The 19,980-nt window shown below is 39.3% G+C and overlaps 2 protein-coding genes across 2 annotated transcripts; both read left to right on the top strand.

The window, feature by feature from the left end:
• The first annotated feature begins 133 nt into the window (after positions 1–133).
• zmat1 (zinc finger matrin-type 1) lies at positions 134–6,256 on the top strand. Its single transcript, XM_063911793.1, has 7 exons — positions 134–294; positions 2,530–2,636; positions 2,735–2,815; positions 3,005–3,140; positions 3,370–3,603; positions 4,562–4,652; positions 4,884–6,256. The coding sequence occupies exons 1-7, from the start codon at positions 156–158 to the stop codon at positions 5,815–5,817; spliced, it is 1,722 nt and encodes a 573-aa protein (XP_063767863.1). The 5' UTR covers positions 134–155; the 3' UTR covers positions 5,818–6,256.
• A 4,041-nt stretch (positions 6,257–10,297) lies between these two features.
• On the top strand, positions 10,298–14,446 carry cd8b (cd8 beta). Its single transcript, XM_063909938.1, has 7 exons — positions 10,298–10,494; positions 11,803–12,150; positions 12,975–13,055; positions 13,354–13,443; positions 13,526–13,559; positions 13,664–13,704; positions 13,880–14,446. The coding sequence occupies exons 1-6, from the start codon at positions 10,440–10,442 to the stop codon at positions 13,671–13,673; spliced, it is 618 nt and encodes a 205-aa protein (XP_063766008.1). The 5' UTR covers positions 10,298–10,439; the 3' UTR covers positions 13,674–13,704; positions 13,880–14,446.
• Positions 14,447–19,980: the final 5,534 nt, after the last annotated feature.

Raw genomic sequence — 19,980 nt, 5'->3', positions numbered from 1 at the left:
TCAATTAACTGATAATGTCTTAAAGCATAATTGATATAGAAGGTATCGTCTAGTTATAAACAGACAGATTTTGTAAAGTGAATTTATCTAAACATGGGATGGTCTCTATAATAATGTGACGTCACTGCGACCGCACCAAGCAGCTAAACCAAAACATGGAGGACAGAAGTGTCTGTACTCCGCTCCTTGCGAAGTCAGAGGCTCAAAATAACATAACTAGTACCCCTAACGCGGCTTCTGCCATAGGTGCTGACAAAGTAATAAACACTCAAACAGATAGAGCCCAGGTTGAAGGTGAGTTTTATCTACAACGTGAACATTAAGCCATACGGTGTCTGATTTGCCAACGTTAGCTTCTTTAGCTAACTGGCTAGCAGGCTCAACACTACGGATGAGTTAGCTGCTTAGCTAAATACGCGAACGTCAACTGTGTAACGTTAGCTCAAACGTTAGCAGTTGGGGCTTCTAATACCGGTCCGTGCGTACATGACTCGTAAAATAATAATAAAAAAAACCGTCCTTCTGTAACGTTGGACAACCAAGTGAAACAATGGAAAGTTAAAAGATGACCGTTTCTTGTTTTCAGATGTCTGGGAGTGGTTGGTCAGTTGCTAACGGTAATTTTCTTGCACGCTAATGTCAGCATACTGCTAAAACCCAACAGCCTGTTTTTTGAATTTAAACCTTAGTCATATTTCAACCAAGGGTTGACAGCTAGCATTTAGAGGCCACCTCATAACCTTAAATACATTCAATGGTGAAGTTAAATTAGGTTTCCCTGGCAACAGATGGTAATACCTTAACTGATTTGAATCAGTCACTTCAATGAAATTACATTTGTGGATTGTATTGTTAAAAAGGCAATGCTGTTAGTGCATATATACATATCGACAGAATGGACTGATAGAGCTGTTTAGCTTGTTGCGACATCTATAGTCTTTAAAACTATCTTGGTAGTGATTTTGAAGGAATTTAGCCCTCATCAGCTGTCATTCAGTCTAATGATTCAAATGGTTGTAAATCTTCGGTGATCTCTAAGACAAGTCAAATAATTGATGCTCTCAAGACAAGCGTGTGAAGACAAACAAATCTCATATTCACAGCTTACATAAAACTTACAGAACTTCCCTCTGATAACTGCTACTGTGATTATCATTTTGGTAAGTACAGTATTTGAAATGTATCAGCAGATATGAATGTCAGCAGTATACATCAAAGTGTTAATTCATTATGTTACTCAGGCAGCCCTTAGTTTAATTGATGTATATATTTCACAAAGGCACAGAGATAAATGGTGTATTTTAGGGCGTCGTCTTAAAGGTTTAAACATCAACACTACGTCCGCCTTTATTTACTACCATTTCATTTGGACGTTTTCAACTCGTGTAGTCGTTGTAGTCCCAGATCAGAGCTACGGTTTTTCTTCTTCTTTCTATTACATTACAAAGGAGAAAGTTAAAATTCAAAATTGTGACTTTTTGGAAATTATTTTACATGCCCTTATTCCAATCCCTTATTTTTCTTAACCTCAGGGCTGCACTATTAATTGTCAGTATCATTTAATATAGCAGTATGTATATAGAAAAAATACAGGCACTTTTTTTGCATTTGATACATTGAACTCTTTTTTTTTTCTCAATGAATGAATTTGATAAGGTAATTGATTTAAAATCAGTACTGTGGAATGACAATTATGGTAATCAACAAATATTTGTAGTTCTGCTTATACATTTTCATTCATCACCATTCATACAAACATTTATCTGTCATGTTCTTCAATTGGCTCAAATAGAACACTTCATCAAACTACAGCTAACCATGTTATTGTTAAGTTATTTATTATTAAAAGCTATAATAGCAAACTAACTAAGTGCAGTTACTTACAGTAACATCTAATTTCCTAGAAATTGACAACATGTTATTTTAATCCTTAAAATTTAAACTCCAAAATATTTTTGTTAATTGCATTTGAGGAAAAAACAAAACGCTGAGCACAATGTACACTATTGATGATGATCAGGACAAATTGGGTGAACGTTTCTGCATACCAAGACGGCAGGAGACATTAATCACATAGAAATAACAGTTTTTCAGGAGGTTAGAGTTGAGCGTGAATTATTCAAGTAAAATTCTGTGACAATTTAGGAATTTTAATGATGGAAGCACAAAGCTTATTATTCAAAATAATATTGTTTGCATATTTATATACAAATAACGTTAAACAATACATTACATCAACAGCTGTTTTTCTTGCTGCTGTCTTGTTCTGTGACCTTTTGCTTATTCAATCAAGGAAAATAGTTTGTGTTAGTTTTTTTTTTTCTACAGCTTCTAATTTTCCAAATCTAATTGATCATCGTATTACCACAATCAGCAAATGTAGGGACGCAGTCCGATTTTATTTTGGATTTGTTTTACAATCTAATATCGTTTGCAGTGAATGAATGTAAATTAATATGATAATTTAGTAGCCTTTTGCCCTTCAGGTTATTCTCTGTGGCTCAGTTGTAACAGTATTCTGCCTCGCAGGAGATGAGACTGAAGAGGAGCTGCTGAAGAGTCTCCTCATGGATGACTACTGCCATGTGTGTGATGCTGCGATGCTTGCTGAAACTCAGCGAACGTCCCACTACGAGGTGTGTGCTGCTTTCCAGTCATGAAACTGTGGGGCAGTTTCAATGAGCTAACAAGGTCCGAGCCTTTGTACTAATGTCTCGTTATCCCCCAAATGCAGGGAAAGAAACATGCTCAGAAGCTCAAAGTGTACCTGCAGGCCAAGAGAACCGAGAAGATCCAAGAGTCCACAGGACCTCAGGTCAGCACGCATTGAGAGATGTTACTTTATACACAGTCGGAGGGTCGTAGCTTTATCCTGCTCAGTAAAATATGATCTCATAAGAGGTACACAGAATGTTTAAAGGATGGTCTACGACATCTTGTTTTCCTCTTATTCAAACAAATATTTTTCTCGTGAGAAGCCAGTTTTGTTCCTGTTTTTCTGCAGCGGACCATGACGACGGATAAGGACCAGTTCTGTGAGCTGTGCAACATGGTCTTTAGCTCTCAAGTTGTGGCAAAATCCCACTATGAAGGAAAAGTCCATGCGAAACATCTCCGCAGACAAGGTCTTCATCCCCCAGGCAAGTGTGTGGTTTGTGATGGAAAAGTAAAAAGGGGTTATGTATATTATTTACAGACTAGCAGTAGATTAAGTTCTGCTTAAAGGCATAATTACAAAACATTAATTTCTATTCATAATTATTCTACCTGTCTAATCTTGAATTCTTGAAGATTTTTCGGGGGTGAAGCAACTCTTTAATTTCTGAAAGTCCAGCACTTATTAATACAATTGATGATTTCTCTCCACAGCTTTAGACAGGATGTTCCCAGAGGATGGTACGGACCATCTTCCAGACCCGTCAGCCCCCAACACTGCAGCGAGGAAGGATGTTGATCTGAAGGACCCCAACAAGTACTGCGCTCTGTGTGTTGCCTCCTTCAACAATCCCCAGATGGCGTTGCAGCACTACAATGGACGCAAACACCAGAGGAATCAGGCCAGACAAGATCTGCTCAAAGACCTCGGAGACAATGTCCAAGAAGGTAACAGGGGGTCCTGCTTCTCATTTTACAGATAGGGGGGGCATGTGTGGATGCTGAGGAGAGCCTGTGTCCATTATTAATGGATTTCTATAGATGCATAAAATCAGAATCAGAATACATTTAGAGAAAAAACTATAAAACACTATTGCAAAGGACAGCACATAATATTGAACATTAAAACAATTTTGTAATACATTTCCAATTTATATATTGCACATAACAGGAGCGTTTGTGTGGTGTCTGACTGCTGTAGGAAGGTATCTCTCTCCGTGAGACACCGCGGGTGCATCAGCCTGAAGGAGCTGAACAGTGCAGACAGGGTTTCCTGGAGGGGGTGGGACACACTGTCCAGCAGGGAGTACCGCTTGGCTGCCATTCTCCTGTCTCCCATCACCTCCAAAGTGTCTAGAGACTCCCCAGCACATAGTTCTTAACCAATCTGTTCAGTCTCTTCCTCTCAGTAGCCGAGATGCTGCTGCCCCATTAGACCACACCATAAAAGATGGTAGATGCCACTACAGAGTCATAGGAGGCTAGAGGGTTCCTTGTACACTTTACAGCATAAGTTCTCATAGAATCTCTTTCATAACTAGCAGTATTCGTGTTGTTACCGAAATTGAATGGAAGCGAAACATTGATCAGCAGTGACCATCTTCTTCTATCAGGTAGGCGTTTGCTTGAAAACGTTCTCAAAATAAACTGGTGCTGGATGTCAGCCCATCTGCAGCTATGTTAGACAATAAACAGTGTAGCTGAATGTTAGCCTTAGTTCTTGTGTCAGTTTCTTAACTTTTATTTTGTTCACTTATAGATTGAACAACATGTCTTTAGTTGAGAATTCTTCAGGGTTAATATGATTGTAAACAAACCTAGTAGAATCTGAATGAAAGGATTTTGAGGTCTTTATGTGCTTATTTAAGCTGTCTTTTCCTCCTCACCCACTCTCTGTTATGTACAGCCAACTCCCTGATGTGTCAGATGTGTAGCATCCAGTTTAACTCTGTTGAGATGTACCAGGCCCACATGCAGGGCAACAAACACCAGAGCAGGTAAGATGATATCTGCACTGCACTCACACACCATACATGATCATGGTATGATTTATTTGAAAGGATCTGTACCAAACAAGGTTTTTATTAATCAGGTCTTTAGAAAATATATTTGACATATTTTGCTTTTACCAAATATTACTCTTACTGTGGTTACTGTGTAAGTGTAACATCAGCATTCATCACACAATCGCATATCCACTCACTTCCTGTTTCCATGTTTTCGTGCAGGGAGAAGAAGGTTGTTCACCTGTGCAAAACCCAACAGAAAGACTACAGCACGTTTGCGGATGAGCTGGCCGATTTCATTCAGGTTCAGAAAGCTCGTGGAATCGCACCCAAGGCCGGGCAAGTCACACAAAAGGAGGAAGAGGAGGATGAAGGAGCGGACGCATTAAACAAAGGGGAACTATTAGAACCGAATAAACCCAGGCTCAACCCCACTCCTATCCCTCACCCTCCTCACCCCTCCCGCCCTGGGTGTCACTACCCTGTTGAAGGGTGGCGTCCTCCGTATCAGGGCCCCTCCTGGCCATCCGATGGCTGGGATTACAATCGCCCTACTCCGGTCCACCCAGGCCCTCCTCTCTTCACTGGTCAGCCCACAAGGAGAAGGAGACACAGAAAGCAGTCGAGCTCATCCTCGTATACTTCCTCATCATCTTCCTCCTCCTCTTATAGCAGCAGCACAAGCGACAGTGGTGACAGCGAACACCAGCGCAGAGAAAAGAGGAGGATTCAAAGATCCAGACGAGAGAGAGACAGGAGAGCAAGAGATGAGGACTTGGACAAGGACAAGAAGAGGAGGAAGCGGTTGAGGAGGGAAAGAGATAATGACTCAGTGGAGAGGAGAAAAGAGGATTCAGGAGGGTTGAGGAAAAAGAGGAAAAGTCCTGGCAAGCGGAAAAGACAGGAAAATAAATTCAGGGAGGAGGACGTCGAAGCGGACGGAGGGGAAAGGGTGATGGACAATTTAACGCCTGGAGATATGATGAACAATAGAAAGGAGACAGAGGAGAATATTCAGCCTGAAATGAATGTTGAGCAGGGGGAAGAAACGCCTAAAGTGAAATACAGTAAGAAAGAGAAGAAGAAAACGAAAGAGAAAGCAGACACAAGGACAGAGGAGGAGAAGCTGTGGGACGACTCCATCCTGGGCTGCTGAACTGCTGACATTTTAAGCAAAACACAGATGTCATCATGAGAATAACATTGGAAATCTCGTAAATCAACACAAAAATATATATTTATATACAGTTTATAAAGCAGTGTTTACTCTGACAGTGTTGCTCTCCATAGGTGTGCTAGCTGGCTAGCCATGTTAAGCTAATTTATGTTTGTGTTTGAAGAAGTTTCCTACAATTTATTTTTCTCTGATACTAAATTATATTGTTGATTTAATTTATTTGCACATCTTTATTAACTGTTGGTTATTTCTGATCTTTTTTTGTTGCCGCCTTAATTTAAAATGATCAGAAAGTCCTCTCAACACATCCATATGTTTCTGTCTGTGCTGATGATTGTGATGCCTTTAGCAGCCTGTGGATGGCACTGTCGAGCTTCACAGCATCAGTAAAGCAAATAAAAGCACACAGATGTTAGAACATCAGTCCTTTCTTTCTTTTGAAGCTCTGTGTGCTTTAACTCAGAGTAACATGTGCTGAAAGGATGCCAGCATGGACAGGTTCAGCACATGATGGATATATTAGACAGATACAAATATGACCAGTTCCGATTCCCATCAAAACTATTGTACAAATACAATACCAAGACATTGCCCCAGTCTGTAGTGCACTGTGCGTATGCTTTATGGATGTTGTTTTGCAAACATGCATAAAGCAAGTGTTTGGGGTCAGACAGGTGCAACAGTTTGAATGAGGACAGCTCTTCACAGACTTCCTATGTTCACATGCTGTCTGTCATAACGTCTACGAAGGAAGTTTAATATAGTACTTAAAGATGACTGAAAAAATCTTCTTGACTCATAAGGATCCACTCAAAACACCATGGTTGTTCTAAATAAATCCTGAACAGTTTAAAACATCCCCAACAGTCAAAACACAGACGCTAGGTGAGCCTTTTTGGCACAGCAATCTTATTTTTAAAACTATGTGTTGTCCTTAAACAGCTCTATTTTCTTACAATATCTGCTAGGTGGTTTGTGGATCACTCTACAAACATTTTTTTTATCAGTAAGCGCTGTGCAATTTTCCTATCTAAGGCCACTTACTTACCTACTTTGGCTTAAAACCAAGATATTAAATAAAAAGTTTTAGGTCGGCGGCAATTATGCACTCTTTAGAAGTATTCTGATATCTACAAAAAGTAAAAAAGGAACTGCCAAAGCAGGCCCAGGGATTAAACATCCTTAAAAGACACATGTTTTACTTATCTGCAGAAGACTTTTTTAAGGTACAGTATGTGTACTTACCGTGACATCTAGCATTTGTGTGATGTATTGCTGTATATTCGATCAAACTAGCATGCTGAGATCTGATTGGTGCACCTGATTTGGCGTGTTTGAGCTGGAGAGCAGGAGTAATCCACGAATCAAGCCAAAGTAGTGCAGTAAATCAAAAATATGCGTGAAACGGCTTGCTAATGTGTATTACAGTTCAACAACTTTTGCAAAGACTTCTGCAGATCCCTTTAGCATGAACCCCTCTTAAGTGAGGTGTGGACTTTAGTTTAAAGCTCTGCAAATGACAACCACTAACAGTTTGTGACACATTTGCTATGGACATAATGTGTTTCTGAAAATATGAATCTTTTCACCAAACTGTCTTTAAGATAACATAGAGAAAATAAACGAAGGCTGCTTTGACTTAAAGCGTCGGAGCAGCAGACCAACAAAGGCCTCACAGCTCGGCGAGGTGTAGAGCAGCTCCTAAGCCCCCTGAGATCTCCTGTTTTCAAAGAATCCTGTGGTCTCGTTACCTATCTTGCTCGTGTCGTAGACCCCCGTAGAGGTATAAGGTGCCCACATCCTCCGACTTTGAGACCCTCACCAGACCGTTCTACGCCCTCACTTTTCACACAACACTAAATAATCCAGAAACAAAACAATCCAGAAACAACACTAATTATTGAAACAATCATTATCATGGAAAGTTCCACTGGATAACCAGACACTTGAACAGTCAGTCCTCTCTTTAGGACAGCTGTTAAAAGGGACGTGTATTTTTCGTGGCGTAAAGAACTCAATATAAGGCTTGTTTTATTCAATGTGAACAGCAATCTAATGCAGTCTACCCGTGCAAGTCATACAGTACAGATTGATTTTGAAATGCTGCTGCTGGTTTTTAAAGCATCACATGGGTTAGGCCCAAAATACATTAACGATCCCTTGCCAAACTATCAACCATCCAGGAGTCTCAGGTCTTCTGGGATGTGTCTGCTTTCTGTCACAAGAGTGAAAGCTAAAAAAGGAGAAGCAGTATTTAACTTTTATGCACCCACTGTCTGGAATAAACTCCCAGAATCCTGCAGGTCGGCTACAACTCTTGCTAATTTAAGAACCAGACTGAAAACGTGTCTTTTTACCGCTGCTTTTGATTGAGCTGTTCATATGTCACGCTTAAGTGTGGTTTTTATTCATGTTTTTCATACCTGTTGTGTTTATCACACTATCTTTGCTTCTTAATGGCTGTTTTTAAATCCCATTTTATGTTTCTGCTGCATTTGCCTCTCAATGTTGTCCATTTTGTTTTGTAAAGCACTTTGAATTGCCATGTGCTGTAAGGTGCTGTATAAATAAATGTGCCTTGCCTTGCATTGCCTTACAGCTCAAAAAGTCGCTGGGAGAGCTTTTGGGTATTCATGATCAGCAACGTTATAGAGAACATCCAAACAAAACTGAATTGTAACATTTTGTAGTTAAACTTAAGTGATTAGTGAGTGAAATGGAAAAGGTTGATTGGTTCAAACAAAATACATCAACAACAATTTGGATTAGAGACTTGGATTAGGTCTCTCCAAAATGCTGTTCATAAGTCCAAACTTTGTGAAATCTGCTGTTTTTCACAGTTTTATAATTGTAAATAAGTTCCTGAATTAATTAGACTGATTTTTGGCAACAATTTGAAGACATTTTGCTTTGTGGTTTATCATTACTGATTTCTGACATGAATCATCAATATTTAGGCAAATTGGTTAAAGCTGAAAATAATAGTCCTGAATGATTCATTCCATATTCAGATGTTGTCAAAAGTGAACTTAGCTGTCTTCTCTTCATGTGCTGCGTCTGTAACTGCAGGCTGAGATGTATTTAACATAGTCCAATACTTCGGCCTGTTATTCTTATTCTTATTCTTTATTAGGATCCCCATTAGCACTAGCATAAGCGTTGGCTATTCTTCCTGGGGTCCTCACACACACACAGAACAAACATTAAACAAAACTAAAAGCAAAATAGAACAACTCATTTCATCATATGAACAATGGTATATGAAGTGAAACAAAAATGGTCATCACATTTTAGCCATCATCACAAGGCCAAACCACAGGCACAGTTACATTTTACTCTGTAATGCTCATATAATGTTTGAGCAACCTTTTAAAATGTACTTGAGAATTTTCCTGAATTATGTGGACTGGTAAAGAGTTCCAGCTGACCATGGCTCTGTACATGACTGTTTTCTGTCTGATATTTGATTTAGATGAAAGGCCTGTGATCCCCGCATTTTCACCGAGTACACAAAAAAAGACAGTTTGCTACAAAACAGCCCAAAACTTCAAATGAAACTAATTTCTACAGAAAGTGTTATCTATTTTGTTAGAGAAATGTTTAAAGCTAAAGTCTTCGTGTATCTTTATAAGCATTCATAAAAGAAAAAGCCGTCATCTAAAGAAATGCACTTTTGTTTTAACAGTTGAACTGAAAAACTTCAAACTAAATATCCATGTATCTAGTTTACTGATTGAAAACGATGTATTTCTTTATTAAAGTGTCTTTTCTGATTGAATTCATACAAATTTACCTTGGACAAGTTGGGCTATTCAGAATGTATGTGAGTGCTTTCTCAATGTGTGTGTGGGTGAACTTGATACCCCATACTTATGCAAAAAAAGCCAAGTATGCGCCAACTTATAAGAATAAGAGAAGAAGCTGTATACACACACACCAATGAATATTTAACAATAATCTGGAAAATCGTGGATCACTGATCCTTTGTTTCGAGCAGTTAAGGTTCAGGCTGCGTATATGTGCTGCTAGTCCCTCTCCTTACTCTGCAGGGAGGCATGAAGCTGCGTATGTAGGACTCTGCTGAACTCTAGGTCGTGCACCTGGGCAGAGACCACAGCGCTGCAAGCTGCTCCCTGAATATAAACCTTTTTCCTTGTTTATGGGGTGTGATACAAACTCTGATGAGAAATTACCACGTCTTCAGAAGTTTGCCATCACTTTGTATGTCAGGTATGTTTTTGGGGTATTTTATGTACTTTTGAGGTCTGTGTCTAGTGTGTGTGTGTGTGTGTGTGTGTGTGTGTGTGTGTGTGTGTGTGTGTGTGTGTGTGTGTGTGTGTGTGTGTGTGTGTGTGTGTGTGTGTGTGTGTGTGTGTGTGTGTGTGTGTGTGTGAGTGCGTGCGTGCGTGCGTCCCACTCTGATAGGCCCTGTGTGTGCCACACTTGGGTGTTACCTTGGCGACTCAATACACTTTCAGCTCAGTTCCTCTTATTACCTCTGACAGACAGACAGCAGGAAAAGAAAGTATCAGCACCGTCCCTCAGCTACAGAGCTACAGAGCTACAGACGACACGACCACACGTACTGGAGAGTGGACAAAATGATTCTGCTGCCGCTGGCATGGACACTGTGGACGGTTTCTCTGTGGACGTCAGGTAAGACTCTCAGTTTCCTCTGTCGTTTCTTAAGCCTCAGGCGCTCTTTTGATCTTAACTCAGTCAGGGGCCTGTAGTGAGGGATGTGTTGCTGTCTACTCAAACTTACGCTTCGGTGATTTTTTTATCATAGATTGTGTCTTAATCATCAAACACAGCCCTAACCAGAGTTTGTGCAAACAGTTGAGATTATTTTGTAATAGTCAAAATCACGACAAGGAAGGTTTTAATAACTTTACAACACCGTTACGCCTTTCGGTGCATTTGTTAAATCTATAGTTTAATGGCTACGGATGTTACATTTATTTTATACTTCATAAGAGTACAAAATATACTGGTATAAATAATTGATATTTTTAATGCATTAACATCAATGTATTCAGATATAGATTGAAAGTAGAGTGGTGATAAATAACGAGGGTAATACTCTACCTGTCTGTATCGATATGTATACTTATTATTAATTTATCAACAATATATATAATCGCTTCATTAAGGCATTGATATGAAATGTATTTCTACTGTGTTGGATTTAAGATTCAAACTCTTTGGTGCAATCTGAAAAGTTACGTAACGTGTGCATTTAAACAAATGATCCTCTATACGACTTAGGCTTTCGTGCACTGGGAGCCTTTGAATTTCCGCTTATCTTTACATACTTCATAAGACCAGTGATTGCAACAGGTATATATGCCTACATATCTGACTTGAAAACACGCAAAACAGCCTTTTGAACTGATTCTAAAAGTAAATCCCTTTAACATAAATGGAAACTCAGTCTCAACATATAGCAATATTTTCAAAATGTCACCAACATATACGTTGTATCTGCTGTGCATATGACAAATAAAACCTTGAAACCTTGAAACCTTGAAACCTTGAGTTTGAAATACATACAACAAGTTTCTTCATTGTTCGACTTTGTTTCCATTCTTGCTACACTTTTGGTGATTGTTGTTGTGTTTGTATACCATTTTATGATGTATACTCTGCCTAGCTCGAAGCATGAGTACCGAGCTTTTACATTATTTCACAATTGGCCTTATTGTGTTCGGCAGAAAGACTGCATTGCGCTGTTATTTAAAAACGTGCACACCAAGTGATGAAAAACTCGCCTTGAGACATTAAAAAAGTAACCCTGTTGGTATAACATACAACTTTTAGGAGTTTAAGTGTTCGGCCTTGACTTCGTTGTAGTGTTTTAGAGCCCTGACTGCTACTGTAGGAAGCTAAAGTACCATACTGGACTTTAGCAGTTGTTCAATGTGGTTGTTGAAATCTCAATCATATCTTTATTTCCACTCCTAGGTTCGAGCCAGACCCTGCTGCAAGAACCCCTCACTGTTCTTTATCCCAAAGAGTTCAGTTCACAGACAATTGAGTGTGACTGCGCTCAAAACCCCTGTGACTCCGTCTTCTGGTTCCGCAGCATTTCAAACCACAGCAAGATGGAGTTTATCGGCCAGTGCAACCATGCTGACCGAGTCGTACTTGGGCCTGGAGTGAACCACAAATGGTTCAAATTAAGCAGCAAGGGCAGCAAGGTCTTTGCGCTTACCATCGTAAACTTGACAAAAGAGGACGCAGGAACCTATTCTTGTGTCTTCAAGAAAAAGAATGAAACCTGGAAGCCCGGGACTCTTCTCCGGCCGGGAGGTTTGTATGCTAAAATCTCAAGCACTTCATTCACAGTGGGGAAATCAGACGAAATATCAAGCGGCCTTGAGGGTTTCAGTGTCTAAATTCAAGGGGAGGACGAAATTATTTTAGGGACAATTAAAACAAGGAACAAGGAAGATTGTGACTTCAAAAGTAATCGTATGCCTCTGCAAGCAGTGTTGAATTCATCCAGGGGAGACGGTCTCACATCCTCCTGTCGTTTTATATTTACTAAGACAAACTCCACATTCAAGGACTATTCTAAAAAAAAAAAGTGACATGTTTATTGGTTTTATCAAGATTCAGTTCTGGCCAAAATCCTGGAGCTTCTCAGAGGTGGTCTTGTTTCCCTGGTTGCGGTGGTCCAATGCAACCAGGTGGATTCTAAAAACAAACACCTCAGTGACTGCTGTTTTTACTTTTGTTGGGAGGTGTATACATGTAACTGGCTTTCATGAGAAATATTAATGGTACTTCTCTTAGACTGGCTGGTGCCGTCTGTCAACATGAACCAGATTTATTGAATGTCGACGACTTTAAGATCACATGTTGTGTATAATTAATAGATGTGCTTGGAGTTTATTTAGCATTATCAAAGAGTAATCTGAAGAATAACTGTCCTCTAGCCTTATAATAATAAGACTATACTAGAGTCATGCACATACATAGAGAGAAAATGTGCTGTCTGATAGATAAAGATGAGACAACTGGGAGAGATTAGACATTACTAGGTTCCCATTTTCTCCTTTAAAGTTTCTTCAATTCTCGTTTGACTGCTGTTAAGCTATAACTGCTTTTGACGTTTGATCTTTATCCGACAGAGAACCCTCCAATAATACAAACTAACACAAAACCCAAACCGCCCATCAAGCCAGTCTGCCGCTGCAACAAATCTTCACAGCGTAAGTTATTTCACCAAGGGAAAAAGATGTTCATGTTGATGTCCAATTACTATGATGCTCTGTATTTTAAAAAGGTGACTTTATAGACCCCCTAAAGCACTTTCTTCTATGAATAGGGATTGGATGCGTCTTGTTCAATGATTTTGATGATGAAAATACAATGGAAGAGGTCAAATTGAACAGAAAATGTACTAATATGTTTAACGTCAACATGTAATGATAGGTCTTATTACGTAACAACAAGCAGGAAGCTATGATACATTTACTTTATACCATGTACTGTGTATGTTTGCTGTAGATGGATGTGGGTCGCTGGTTTTCTGGCCGTTAGTTGGACTTATTGCAGCCCTTCTTCTAGCTATCATTGGCACACTGTACTACTTCAGCCGTGAGTATTCATCCAGTGTTTCTGCAGTTAAGTTTAAAAAAGTTTTGATGAATCACTTAATGGTTCTTTTTCTTTGCTATAGGGCTACCCAAAAAGTGTCGACACCACTTTGTGAAGTAAGTACATTTCTACAAATGGTGGAAATATCCTTTCATTTTTCCTTTTTGTTGAAAATAAGATAACCCTAACCCTAACCCTTCTTTTGTCTTTAACTATTAAGGAGGCGTTAGATGACCCACACACTGAATCTACAGACTCAAGGTATGTACCTCATATATTCATTTATAGCTCTAACAACATTTATTGTATGTGATTTTTATCTCCATACTTACAAATCTATTGGCCATTTTGTGCTATAATCACAGGTTAATTATGCAGGATGAGTATTAAACGTATGTCCTATTTCCATCACTCACACTTGCCTTTTTGATTGTAGTGACTTGCTGTGACGTCCAGGGAAGTACGAAGGACATGAATGTCCCCTCTGCTAACAAGATGCCATCTTCAATGACGGCAAATGTGCGCCAGTCAGAGAAGACGTTGATGTGTGGCAGCAACCTCGTAACATATTGTAATATATTTTTATTGTTTTACCTATTACAAGACAGCTCCAAAGCTACATCACGTTCAATTCTAAACTCTTTGCTATAACTTTTCATCTATAATATTTTTGGGGATTTGTGAATATGCAGATGACATCATCATTCATCCTGGTGCTTTAGCAATAGCTTTTTCAATCTGCGGCTTTTTATTTTATTTGATCTTTTAAATTGAACATAAAGGAGCAGTATTTCCTAACAGCCTAGACCTAATCAGTTTATTTACAAAAGAAAATGGACAACTAAACAGCTTTAAAAAGATATTTGCTCTTTTGTTTTTTGATTTATTTGGTAATTATTTGTGTTTTTTTGCATTTCGTTTTTAAACAGCGTTGTCAAGTGCATTTTTCTGTGAGTATAATTCTGTTAAATCAATAAAATGGTATATTTCCAATAATTTACAATGGTGACTCCTCTTTTTATACCATGAAAGCGTATTGTATTACATGTTATTAAATGCATCTATTAACACGTTTCATAGACATCAGGGAATCCATTTTTGATTTAGTGCCTACTGTCTATAAAATTAGCATCTATACAATTCAAATGTGCACATACAGTTAAATGCCAAAGTCATCCACAGGAAAATGACACTTTGACGCCTTGCTCCAGAGCTCTGTTGCAACAACAGGAATGAGTAGGGTTTAACTTTGATGCCAAACGCTGTGTGTGTCTCCAATGACATTTATGACGCGTGTTCAGATAACTAAAAAGCCCTTTGATTCAAAATGCTCGTATTTGTAAACGAGGTATGGAAAAGAAGAGAAAGAGGTTTGGAAGTGGGTGTTGTACATCCATCGTCAATATCATGTTTTGCGGAAGTTGAGTAGGTGAGTGACGGGGTTTGGTTTCTTTTTTACCTTTGATGTGTAAACTTGCATCACCTTCAGTTTCTGTTGAAGTGCCACCAGTGTGTAGCAATAAGCTCTATTGTGATAATCTTCAATACAAAGTTCATTTATAGCAGATACTTATTTTTCTATATATTCTTGTCTATAAGTGTGTATCTCTTGCTGTCATGCCCTCTCTTTGGCACACACACACACACACATGCACACCTGTGTGATTGAGGAGTGTGAAGAAAGACTGAGTTGGTGGTTGTTCGGGTCTCAGTGAGTGTGCGCGACCCTTTCCTGTGTGCAGGAGAGAGGAGAGGCAGAACCGGTGTTGACTTGATGCTATCGCCTCACTCAGCTTTGAGCTCTTCATGTAGTCTCTGAAACAAAAAGACCACAAAAATACCACAGACCCAACCACAAGCTCTGACAGAGGCACAGGGAAAGACAGAGTAAGAGCGTTACGGTTTGGAAATGAGTACAGTAAAAAAAAAACACTTCAAGACACTCCTTGTTACAGTCTGTTTTAATACATGTCATACAGTATTAAACAATACTAATACATGGCTGATGAACCAGGACGAAATTGGACAATTGTTTAAGTAAAATAAATCAAACAAATGCTGCGTCAACAACTCCTGTCTCTTTTCATCAAACTGTATCCACAGTAGATGAATAGTATTATACTCGGTGTATACTCATTTGACTGGGGGGGGGGGGGAGGGGGGGGGGGGCGCGCGCGCGCGCGTGATGGGGCACATTTAATGCAGGAAGAGGACTTACTTATTTGTATAGTTATTTTGGTACAAAACATTAAAAGAAGTTTCAGGTTATGAAAACATTATTTATGCAGCCAACTCCGGTTTTATTTGATTTCTCTATATTTGTTAGGATGTTTTGAGTCACAACATTTGTTTCAGCAACTTAGTTTTAACTTACATGACTGAAAAAACTTGTGAACTTTGGCCCAGGTTACAGCACAGTAACATTGTACTTGTTTCGTGAATTGAATCATCATAGCTTTATTCTTTTGGAGGGGAGGTTACATGAGTGCTGGCCCCTGTCTAGGACCACCCATGTTGTACAACCACACCAAACAAAGAAAACCAATATTACATTTAGTTGCCAAATACATTCCTCAATAAACACTACCGTATACACTACCATCTTGATTTGTATTTTTACATTATCATAGCACCAGATGCAGTAGAGGGGACTTATTGCAGAAGTGTGTCTGTATTTAGTTGTTTCCTCTAAAAGGACAAGGAAAATAAAGCATTATAAACGGACTCTCTTGACCTTCATAGGTTTTTTCCAGGGCTATTGGAAAACCAACTTAAGTTTTAACTTGGTAAACCTAGGAGAATAAATTAGGCTATGCATACAGTAGAGTACTATGAGGCTTCTTTGACGTTTGAGGAAGTCATGAATTCATGTTCATCAGTTCCAGGAAACTTGAGAAACGCAGATGCATTTGTAGGACGTCTGAAATAGGGGGTTTATTCCTGCTGTTCTCCGGTGACAGATATTAGCGTGGATATCTAATTAACAATATGCTGTAAAAATAAAACACATGAAGAGAAGACAAACTCAACACAATATATGTATTAAAATGTGTGTGTGTGGGTGTGTGTGTGTGTGTGTGTGTGTGTGTGTGTGTGTGTGTGTGTGTGTGTGTGTGTGTGTGTGTGTGTGTGTGTGTGTGTGTGTGTGTGTGTGTGTGTGTGTAAATATAAACCCTACACTTACGTCTGCCATTTCATGTTCCTTCTACCTACTGTTAAGTTTATTGATTATAGTCATATATATATTATAGTTTAATTGCTAAGCTTTAGAGAATAACTAAAACAAACTAAATATTGATATTTTACTTCTATTGTATTTTTGTTCAGCCCTCACAATTTCATTTTCACTTGGACTTATAAGCAGTAATTATTTCTGTCTTGCTTGCCGTGTTACTGCAACAATCACATTTCCAGTCTTGGGATTGTAAAGGCTTAACTTTCCTTTTAAAGGCTACAAAATATAATAAATACACCCTACACTAATCAATAATATATTAATTATCCTAAAATGATATTTTAGGATTATAAAAGATACAAGGGCAACATGTGCGGCAGGATAGTCATGAAAAAACGTTTCTACAATTTAACTTTTGTAAATTTAATACATAAGGTTTTACAAAATTCCCTCGTGAATGAATCAACCATGACGCCAAACACCATTCATTGTGATAAAGGCATATGAAATAATAAAAGGTTTGCATATGGGACATTTTTTTCCTCTGCTGTATAAGACATTTAAAGTTAGCACCTATTCCTAGATACAAAATATGGTGTGTTTGAAATATATATTTTAAACCATTACATTTAAATGACAAATCAAGAGACCAGCAAATGTAAATGTAATATGAATGATGAAAACATCTGAACACAACATGACTTATCATTCAGATAACAAGACACATCTGTGGTTAAATCACGCTGAAAACATAATGTGTAATACATATTAGCTTATGCCTAACACGACCGACTGTTAAATGTGTCTCACATGATCTAATAATAATTCTCACAATCCAACAATAGAAGTCACAAACAAAAGTCAGTCCACTGTGTGACTATCCTACACCACATTTTTGAATATGAATTACGTTCTTCTCCATAAAATAGACACATCACACATTCATTTATTTTCCCCATTGCCAGTAAAACAAATGTTAGCACTAAGCAAGTGCCAAATTATTTTCTAAAATTCTACATACAAGACCTTTACGGAAATAAATTATAAGTACACATGCATTTGTGTTCAGGCATCTGCATGAGTTCAGTCCCTCCATTTCTACTTACTCCTCTCGTTGCTGTTGGTTTCCTTTTCACAACTTCATATCCCATAATGCCAGGAACTGCCATCACAGTAACAGAGGAGCCTGTTAGATTATGAATAACAGGTGAGTGGTCCATCAGTAATGTAGGTGCTGCTATTTTCAGATAATTAAAACCTCTCTTCTGCATTTGAATGCTAAGTTAAGCGATGGTACGGTACAGGGTTCTCTTTTTCTCACTGGCTTCCCCTGGTCCACCACACACACACACACACACACACACACACAGGCACACGCACACGCGCGCGCGCGCGCGCACACACACACACACACACACACACACACACACACACACACACACACACACACACACACACAGATGTAAGTTTCAGGTTGGAGACCCCCTGTCTGACTAAGATAGGGAAGCCCATGCAGGTGTTTGTGAGTGACTAATACCTGAAACAGAGATATGGAAAGGTAGAGTGGGCTAACAGAGCGTTTTGACTGGGTCTCCCTCTAACATCAACAGAATCCCCTGCGAACTGTAAACGACTTGTGAAACCTCAACCTGGTTTCCATCATGGTTGCATTCTGAAAACAATGTCAAAGTAATTTATGGAAAGCAAAGTTAAGGGCATTTTGAGGGAAATCATGTGACGGGGTAAAGAAATGCTCTACAGACACAATACTGTCTCTGTTATTTGTCTCTGTCGCTCTCCTCCCACCCGTGGAACAGATACATCGCCCACAATAGAGCGGAATGTCATCACTTATTGCCCATTACTAAATCGGCGCATTGACTTTCCATCACTGAGCAGGAAATAGGACGGGCGCTGGATTGCGCCATAGTCGCTGTAGCGCTCTCAATTCTTTCGAAGGGAGTTTCACTTCCAAACAAGTGTTAGTCAAGCTTTCACATGAAGTGAGAGGTGACATGGTGATTCCTTGCTGCTGGGTTAATATTAATAGGAAGCTATGTCCTTTGTTATTAGTAGGAAATGTTTCTACTGTTTTCATCCCTATTGGTTGTTCTAAGAGCATTACATCTGAAAACCAGGTGAAGTTAACTCTTAAAGAAAGACTCTAGCCATTTCGTTTTCGTAAAGTCTGGGGAATTAGAAAAGACCGATTTTCAAAAACCATCCTTAAAATTGAACGAGCAAAGCCTGAGTTATCCTGAATTTATCGCAGTTATACATCAGTCTGCCAAAACACTGCACTGTTAAAACTGAAACTTTCACCTAGTGTATGATCTATTTAACTGTACTATTATAGCTTTCAACTAACCTAATACAGTAGTGTGAAATTTGTTGACATAATACATTTAGTTAAAGTCACCGTTTTAGTTTTTCAGTGTGGATCCTGCATTTCCCATAGTGCATTTCAGCAGCGTCTTTTGCGTCACACTGAGTTTACAGCAGGTGTTTTCCGCTGCTTTTACTGTGGAGCAGCAGTTTTGTGAATCATGAATCCTTGATTTACTCTTTAATCAATAAAGAGCTATTAATGCTGATTCTGCTGCCATCTAGCTGTTATGATGCTCACCATGCTGAAAAGATAAGAGAGACACCCCAAAAAGGTAGGCCTACTCAAGTGTACACCATTTACCTCACTCTGCCTTTTGAAACCAAAATCACACACAATCACAGGTTTTTCTGCAGTAAGAATATGACAACAGTACATATTATTTGGGAAATATCGCAGTCTTTACCTTATACATTTCCTTTCTATATTATGTCCTTCACTTGTACTTGTATGGAGGGGATGCTTGTTACGCCTTGTGCGAGTGTCCTCCCCTAATCTAGCACATGCCCAGTTGCACTCACCTCCATCATCATGAAGTGCTTTGAGCGGTTAGTCAAAACTGTTATCACTTCCTCCCTCCCTGACTCACTGGACCCCCTGCAGTTTGCCTACAGGGCAAACAGGTCCACGGATGATGCCATCTCCCTCACCCTCCACACTGCCCTTTCCCACCTCCCTCAGCCTCCACACTGCCCTCCCTCACCTGGACCAGAGGAACACTTATGTGAGAATGCTGTTCATTGACTATAGTTCAGCATTCAACACCATTGTGCCCTCCAAGCTCATCATTAAGCTCAGGGACCTTGGGCTCAACAGCACCCTCTGTGACTGGATCCTGAGCTTCCTGATGGGCAGATCCCAGGCAGTGCGGATGGGGAACATCACATTCTCCACCTTGACCCTCAACACCGGAGCCCCTCAGGGTTGTGTGCTCAGCCCTCTTCTCTACTCCCTGTTCACGTACGACTGCGTGGCC

This window comes from Eleginops maclovinus, chromosome 20 (assembly GCF_036324505.1).
Source record: "Eleginops maclovinus isolate JMC-PN-2008 ecotype Puerto Natales chromosome 20, JC_Emac_rtc_rv5, whole genome shotgun sequence".
In the NCBI taxonomy this organism is placed as follows: domain Eukaryota; kingdom Metazoa; phylum Chordata; class Actinopteri; order Perciformes; family Eleginopidae; genus Eleginops; species Eleginops maclovinus.
This window is presented reverse-complemented; position numbering and strand designations above follow the sequence as displayed.